Raw genomic sequence first — 8,778 nt, forward strand, 5'->3', positions numbered from 1 at the left:
GTTCCCTCTGGGATCAACGGGCACGTCTACCTCTAAAGAAACTGAGCCCAGTGAGGACGCAGCCACCGCTTTACTGTTAGTCACAACAAAATCAGTAACGTCACATACTGGACTGTCTCACTTATCTTCTAGATTACCTTTACTAATACTGCTCACCTTTTCTTAGAAGGGGTTTGGTATAACCAACCGCACACGCTCACCACGCATCGTATAATACGTATAAACATACACGTATATACAGAGGGTGCCAAAAACGCACTCATGCTTTAAGAAAGGAAAAACTATATTAAAATTGTAACACTCAAAATATAACTAAAGATGAATACAAGTCCCACTGAGCGCCTCTGTAATTGCAGATGTGACTTGAGTATTACACGGAGCTTTTTACTCCCAGAAGTTGGCTTCCTCTGGCCAGACACCAAGAGTAAACAAAGGCAGCTTTTAGCAACATTGCAGTGACTAGGGAAGGTCTCAGAAGCCGAGTGGAGCAGGGACGTGGCCATGGTGGGTGGCAGTGGCCTCCCTCTCTTTCTCCTGGGGCCTACCTGTTGATCTCCAGTGTGTGCACGCCATAGTTGCTCTCGATGCGATACTTCCCTGGCTCAGCCGCCTGGCAGATCAGGCTGCCGTCTTTATACCTAAATGAAGGAAACACGGATTTTAGTTTAAAGGTAGATGTTCTCCTTGTTTGTGGATTTACCCCGACCTCCTGGGTGCAGCCCCTCTGATGCAACCCTGACCCATTTCTGGGGTCCCTTCATGCCATAGGCTGGACAGGATGACGGGCAGAGAGCTGGAGCCTAACTTGGTTTGATTTTTTGTTTGTTTGTTTGTTTGTTTTGCAGTTTTTGGCCGGGGCCAGGTTTGAACTCGCCACCTCCAGTATATGGGGCCAGCACCCTACTCCTTTGAGCCACAGGTACCACCCTTGGTTTGGGTTTTTAAGAAGAGAGCAGCACTTGCATAATTCCAATGCAGGGCAATCCTCAGCCTGTGGTCACCTGAAAGTGGGCTTGAACTTTGTGAAAAAATCAGAAGATATGATTCCATAAAAATAGTAAAATAAAGTGATGTTAGCCCCAGGGTAGTCTACTTAGATGACAGCACAGCAGGGCTGCACCAGGGGCATTATACAGGCAGGAGAATGCCAGCCTCACCATCCACCCAGGGACAAGACCACACCGACCTAGCCAGTCTTGACCCAGACGGCCACAGTGTGAGCTGCAGGGCTCCAGCCCACATGCAGATAAGAGAACGTGTGTAGACACAGAGATGCATACACATCAGGAGACACTGAGACAGAGAGGTCTGTGGGCGCCAAGTTGAATTCTTAGTCATCACAAAGTTCAAGGAGCCACTGCACTACAGTCCCACAGTTTCAAGTTCAAGGCTCCCACTGAGGAGCTTTCCCAAGATCACAAATGTAAAATGGATGAGAGCCAAGCGTGTAAAGATGGGTCATTTCAGGGAACCGACTTTTAAATAAGAATCTTCTGAAAAATCAGTTGAACCAATGCTGCTGAGATGAAAGCAACTGTGTACTATTGGAAACAGGGGATCTGGTGAGTTTTTACAGACAGGCTTGCCACGTAGCCCCTGGAGCACAGCAGCCAGTAGCGGCGTGGTGCACACCCTCCTCCCCCACCCCCGCCTGAATCCTCCTTCCAGCCCCTGGGGCAGGCCCCTCACCACTGCACCACAGGTGTGGGGAACCCCTGCACGGTGAAGCACAGCTTCACAGACATCCTCTCCCAGACGGTGTGTGACCTCAGCCGCACCAGGATCTCCGGGGCCCTGCGCATCCGTTCTGCAAAAGAGGGCCGCTCCCAGGACAGCCTGTCCTCCACCTGCCGGACGCAAGGACAGTCAGCGTAGGTCCCCAGACAGCACCATGCAGACCGACAGGGCACCACTTCACCCGCACATCCCAGAGACGAGGCTCCCCTACCATCTCCTGAAGGGCGTATTTGTCCAGCTTTTCCTGAGCCTGGGAACGTGCCAGGTACACACTGTCTTCCATCTGGGCCAGCTCCTTGAGGAAGCGCTGGCGCTTGGCCTCGCCATAGGCGGCCTCCAGGGACTGGTACCTGCAGGAGACAAGAAGCAAGTTATTCTCAGGCCACGCAGCCGCGGAGTGTGGATGGCCAGACCCTCCCTCTTCTGGGATTTAAGTGGGTTCTGGAAGCTAATAGGGGGAATGCTATTTCTGCTTAGTTTTACCTTTCTGTTAAGAGTATATTTTGGGGTCTTAACACTGTACATGAAGAAGTTAATACCACACATGAAATACCTGGATGTGATTTTTCAAATAAAACAAACTTTCTTTTACTGGTGAGTGTGTGCACAGTTACGGAATCACAGAGGCTGCAGCGGTGCTTTAGAGCAGCGTGAGAGAGGCCACCTGCGGACAGCACACCCATCTCAGGCCGGCCACGCAGAAAAAGGGGCCCCTGTGTGTGGCAGATCGTGACTGACAAGCACCAGACTTGGCGTCAGGAAATTCCTCTGGGTCTCCTTAAAACCAGACACTTGGCTCATCCTCCTGCACAGAGCAGCTCCCATCACTTTACCTTTGTGGATTTAGAAAATAAAGGATTTGGCTGCCTCAGGGTTCTGAGCCTCAAACGGTTGGGTACAGCTGGGCTGGAGGTTCTTTCCAAGTGGGTTCCGCCGTGATGCAACACTTTAGGAGGATGGGGAGCCCCTGTGAGGTTTACTCTGCACAGCAGCAGATAAACACCCTTTGTTTTCCTGGGGAACCTGAGCAAATTTAAGACTGAGTGAAAGCCTTTCACATTAACAGATTCAGGTAAGAAATAAGCCTATATTCTAAAAATATAAAAAGGATTCAGTATCTCTAGTCTGTAAGGCCAAGAAATAAGGTACACATTCATCATGGTCCACATGCATCTCCAGGAACCCTACAAGGGACACCCAGTACTGCCAGGCCAGGCTGTTCTCATGTCTGAGACACTTTCCAACCCCCAGTCGAGGTCCCGCCAAACCCAGGATGCGTGCTCTTCCATTACGCTGCTGGTGTTCCACCCACTATGGAGAAAAGCCTCCCTCTGAGCCCTCCCTGTCCAAATTCCATCTTGTCCTTCAAGGCTTATCTCAAAAGCCACCTGTCCCATCAAGCCATTCCTAAACCCCGCCCTGCCCCTTGAATCTCCAAGCCACTTTTTATTTCCTTTTGTGTATGTTTTAACCTCCCTAAGACAAGGGTTGGCTACTTCTCATCCTTGTGTTCCCCAGATCACTGTACACAGCAAATGCCTAATGAACATTCCTCAGCCAAGATTGGGTCAGGGGGTCAGCGGAGGGTGGGGCTCAGGAAGAGCGTTCAGAATTGCCTGGAAGGAAGGGAGGCTTGTGGGAGAGGCAGCCACACAGCCATGGTCTGCGGCAGCAGGCTGGTGCACCAGACAGGCTGCTCTTCCCGGTCCCCGCCCTCCATAACGAAGAACGCCAGCCAGAGGGAGCCGGAGACGCTGGGATGTTCTCCAGGGGCAGCTGGGGCCCTGACCATAGCCCCACGGCCAGCGCTTCCCAAACAGCCAGTGAAACCCAGATTTGATGTTGGGCACTTGGTAAGCTTCAGGTTAGAATTCTAGAATCATCTGCAACCTCTTCATATAGGAATATGGTGGGATTGTGAAGTGTGAAATCCACACCATGAAGCCAGAGCTGACTCACCTTCCTCCTCACTGCTGAGGACTCCACAGTCTTCCCAGCACTGCCCAGCCCTGCCAGACATACTGGGGCTCTGGGGGACAATCTCGGCATGCCCTACCTGTCTGCACACCCTCTGCCTGGCGTGGACTTCCTCCCACTCCTGACCAACTAACTCCTGCTTATCCTGTTTTGGGCAGTAAGATTGTTCCCTCAGATACTGTCCCCTGGCTCAAATCGTGAATCATGACCCTGCGCCTGGATCTCCTCCGCAGGGCCGTGTTTTCCTACAGAGAGCACGCCTCAGTGTGGGGCCCACACATGGGCAGGCTGGAAGACCCCAGCCCCGTCCTGTGACACCCAATCCAAACCTACTGGGTTCCGCTTTACACCCCAGTGCCAGATGCAGAGGAGAAGCTCTGGAAACAGGTGCACAGGAAAGAACCACACATCTCCAGAAGTCCTGCAGGGACTGAGCCTTCTTACTTGTAGTAAATCCCACTCAATTACAGGGATAGGAAGGATGAGTCTCCGCTTATGCTCCAAACTGCTGGGATGAGCTGAGGATCAGATGTCCTCCGCGGAAGCCGTAAGCATTTCCACGCATCTTTATATTTGAATCACCAAAGGCTCGGCTTAGTTTCAGGTCAGTCTTGCCACCATCTCCAAATACTCATTCTGAATAAATATCCCATCTCTGGAATTCCTTTCCCCCAGTCCCAAAATGGAACATTGAGAAACTATTCTTACCATCCTATGATTGGCTGATGATGACTCCAGCCCTCTCAAGCAGAATTAAGTCATTCATCACACTCTTACCCTAAAGGACAATCCCAGGATGGACAGCCCATGAGATTCACTCAGGCTGAAGGGAAGGCGTCCAAGGGACGTTTCTGATTGGCCATAACCTCCGAAGGACTGCGGAGACTCTCAGAGCACACTCCTGTCTCTTCGGTGTTTATTTTTCAAGAGTACATCAGCAGTGACTCAAGCCAATGAGCACGATTTCATCCTTCACAAAGGACTGATTTGTTCAGTGCATTAAACTAACGTCTGCCATGGGAGGGAAGAGATAACCAAGTGCTTGCAATAACTCTTGAAGCTAGTGAGGAGTACGGAATTACAGCAGTAAAAGCAAAAATTCACTTAACCACCCATCTCACTCGCTTGGTCCCTCTTGGTTCTTGGCAGAAACAAAGCAGACATTAAAATAAAACTCAATTAACTCTGACCCAATGCATAGAAGTCCCCAGAGATTTACACTTGCTTTAAAAGGAGGGAAGAACTTACTTCAAAAAGATCTTTTGGGTGGAAGATATGCACATGGGCTAGGAGAATAAAATCCTATGAGGCTTCAAAAGAATACCTAATTCCAGACCCAAGTGGGCTCAGCTCCACGCTGGCACAGGCCTCAGCATGGCACCTGTCTCTGGGACACTTACAACAGGGGATAGCATCTGACGAGAGTCAGATTTGCTATTTCAAGAGTCTTGTGTATTTTAGGAGATTTTCAGCAGCAGGGCTGTCAGAAAAGTCACTCTTGCTAAAGCTGTATGAACTACAGTAACCACTCCCCGTCCACCCAAGCTACTGCTTCACCAGTGGGGAAATTGGAGGATGAAACATTTGTGCAGTACAGTCAAGATCACACCACTTGCAGTTGGCAAAGATAAAGTGGTTCGACTCAAATCTCCTACTACTGGTGCCAGTTAAATATAGGTAGGAGAGCCCTGTTAAAAATAATCCAATACATAAAAATCCAAGTTGCTTTAATGTCCACATTTTGAATAGATCTTTTACAAAACAAATCTTCGTAATAAAATTCATTTACTTTCTAATGCATTTGAAAAATAATTCAAATTCTTAAAACTAAGGGTGAATCTTTTCAGCTACACATTGTTTCTATTAAACAAATTACATCACCCTAATGCAACTTTCAAAATGAAGTTTTCCCAAATCTCCTTTTTCCTCCAGTTTCTAAGTGTTTTGGAGATCCTGACAGAATTTCCTAGAGATCGTAAGAGATAGTAAGGGGAGATGAAAGGGGAAAATATAGCAGGTATAAAATAAAACATTCACAAATATTTAATTGTTAATTTTGTCCTTAAAAGATCAAAGTAACATCATCACCTGTTTCTCTGTCATCTGGAAATAATTTCGAGACTGACATTATTATTACTCCATCTCATTGCTATGACATTTCACCCTCATGAGCTGACTCCACTGAAATGTAAAGTATGATAATTTATAGAATCCCTCCTCGACTCTTCAGTTTCCACACGGACAACTGTTGAAAACCCTGGCTCCCTCTTCGGAAGGTGACCTTGGTCTCAGCCCTTCCTTGCTGCTCTGGAATACTAGTGAAGCTAGAAGTGGAAATCCAAAGTTCACCCCGAACTGTCGGTCTTGAGGTTTTCAGGGGTGATTATTCTGCTCTACAGGAAAGATGGTGAGTTTGGTTCAAAGAGACATAGAGACCTGAGATCACATCCCAGCTCTGCCACACGAGAGGGGCGAGCCCTGGACAGGGGCCACGAGCACTCTGGCTGGCAGCATTCTCCCCTGCGAAGGGGTGTGGGAGACTGCCAGTGTTAGGTGAGATGACAGTGGTGGAAGGGGGGCCCGTGGTGGAGAGGAGCAGCATTGTCATGATCCTTGCACGTGGCTGTGGCCCGGTGCCCCCCCAGCTCCCACCCCTGGCTCCCAGCCCCAGCGCACGGGAGCCACAGGCACCTCTTGTGTTCATGCTGCTCCTCCTCCAGCTCACTCAGGCGTTTCGCACAGATCCTGCACGTGGTTGCTCCCTTTGACGTCTGGCTGGAAGCTCTATGTGAAGATGACCGCTGAGAAAGGGACTTCAGGGAAGACGAGTGGGTCGAAGTTCGTCTTGATGAACCGTGAAACAATGAAAAGATGTGTGGAAAACGATGAAAATGTATCCTAACACACATCACAGTCCTCACACTCACACCCTCTATGCCTGCAACACACAGAACACGCTCACATGTGTGTGCACATGTGCTTACACCCATGCACCTACCTGCAGGTGCACACACCCACCACACGCACATGTTTGTGCACACAGGCACATGGACACAGATGAATGCACAGATGCAGGGACTGCATGCCTACAGGTGCGCACACACAGGCACACGTCTCTATACACACACATACATCAGTGAGCACACACATGTACCCTTGTACATGAACAAGCCCGAACCCTGTATGTCCGTGTCCACCCACTCCCACATGCACCATCCTGAGAAGCCCACTGTGGCCAGAGCCACTGCCCTTCAGAGCCTGGGAGAGCTTCCCAGGTCCTTTTGGCCCAGGGCCAAGATTATATATATCTTAAGGGGTTTGAAGCTCCCTGAGGCTGCTGGGAGGGGCTGCAAATGTTTGGCTTTGTTTATTTCAGGGAGGGCAACTAATACTAGTGCCCAGAGTGTTTCTAAATATAGGGTGCTGGTGACACGGGGCAGGCTCAGGCTGCCACGGTCTCTGCAGCTCCTCACCACCATCACAAGTTAAACCTGAAATACGCGGCCACACAGCAGTGTCAGCGTGGCAGGAGCCACAGGTGACCTCTGGAAACTGGGGGAACCCCAGTCAGGTGCCAGCACACAGGCAGGGAATAGAAGCACATATTACATGCCCACTGTTAACCAGGCAGAATCATTATTCAACCCGGCGCCCAGGCCACCTTCTCTGCCAGCATTCTTTCCCCTGCGTTCCTTCTCACTGCTCTGTCTCTGGTGCGTTTTCAGCCCTGGGTCTAGAAGGCATGTGAGATGAGTAAAATCACCGTGTTCGTGCTTGGAATGGCCGCCATTCCCATCTCTGTGTAGGGTGCAGCCGTTCAAGGAACCCCATGGACCGTGCTGGGCCGGGACAGCATGTGGCTCCTCCGCTGCTGTGGTATTGTAATAACCAAGCCCCCAGCCCTTGACCCCCTCCCTAAGACCAGTAGGGAACAAGCCCCCTACCCTAGAAAAAGAAACCCCTCCTAAGCCTTTTAGTTCCTGCCCTCTCAAGAGTAGAGAAACAGCCTGAAATTGAGGAAGTATGCAGAGGGGGGTTGAGGAAGGGAGGGGTTGATTCCAAATTAAGCCCCGGTGTTACCCAATTTGTACCCCTGAACTATGAGTTAATGTCTAGGTTACCATGTACTTCCATCCTGAATTGTGTAAACCCCTATGACCTGCCCCATCTTATGACCATGAAGTAATGTACTGGTGATATATCTTATGATGTATGAATCAATATGTACCCCCACCCTGTGACCCCATTTTAACTGCTATGATTGGCTTCTGTATTGCACTAGCGTGCTAGCCACCATGACTATGCAGAATAATGGTATCAAATCCTTCTCCCCCGCTATTCGAAGCTTCCTGTTGGCCCACCACAAGAGCCCCCTGCAGGTGTATCAAATTATCAATAAATTTCCATTACCTAATTATACCTGAAGTGGGGTCCATCCTTCTCTCAGATGCCGGGAATACAACAGTATGTGGGTGCAGGGGACATTGCCACCCTGTTCTCAGACTCCTGCCAGCCCTGTGCCTCCTCAGGGCCCAGGACAGAGCTTAACACTGGACCTCAGAACCACAGCTCTGCCAGTCTGGTCGGCGCTTGTCAACTCACCTTTTTGAAGCGTATTCATCCAGCAGGTACCTTGCTCGAGTGTTTCGATATGACTGATCCAAGTGTCTGTGTCTCTTTTGGTAGAAGGGGAGCGCCACCAGGGACATCTTGGTGCACCTGCAAACACAGCCACATTCAGGCTGAGCCTTCCCACGTGCAGCCAGCTCTGCAATCCACACTCGCATTTCCCACTGACTCAGACGAATAAGACCCATTTGGGAGGAGAAAGATGAAGCAAAGATTCCCTAGGTGGAAGTGGGCGTACACTGGGAGCCGGGAACCCTGTTAACTTCCCTGGGAGGACCCAATTTTATTGTTTCATTTTCCTCCATAAAAATTGGAAGGTTGGGGCTCGGCGCCTGTGGTTCAAGCGGCTAAGGCGCCAGCCACATACACCTAAGGTGGCGGATTCGAATCCAGCCCGGACCTGCCAAACAACAATGATGGCTGCAACCAAAAAAT

General features: G+C 50.0%; 1 protein-coding gene across 1 annotated transcript in view; it reads right to left on the bottom strand.

The window, feature by feature from the left end:
- The window catches only part of MYOM2 (myomesin 2), a 71,878-nt gene extending 63,455 nt beyond the window's left edge, over positions 1–8,423 (bottom strand). Inside the window, exons 1-6 of the mRNA XM_023517570.1 lie at positions 8,317–8,423; positions 6,406–6,558; positions 4,044–4,046; positions 1,949–2,087; positions 1,690–1,847; positions 546–638 (exon numbers count right to left, since the gene is read on the bottom strand). Of these exons, the coding sequence (XP_023373338.1) occupies positions 546–638; positions 1,690–1,847; positions 1,949–2,087; positions 4,044–4,046; positions 6,406–6,558; positions 8,317–8,423 (653 nt within the window). The remainder of the gene's footprint in view (positions 1–545; positions 639–1,689; positions 1,848–1,948; positions 2,088–4,043; positions 4,047–6,405; positions 6,559–8,316) is intronic.
- Positions 8,424–8,778: the final 355 nt, after the last annotated feature.

This window comes from Otolemur garnettii, unplaced genomic scaffold, assembly GCF_000181295.1.
Source record: "Otolemur garnettii isolate 467f Iridium unplaced genomic scaffold, OtoGar3 scaffold00114, whole genome shotgun sequence".
NCBI classification, from domain to species: Eukaryota; Metazoa; Chordata; class Mammalia; order Primates; family Galagidae; genus Otolemur; species Otolemur garnettii.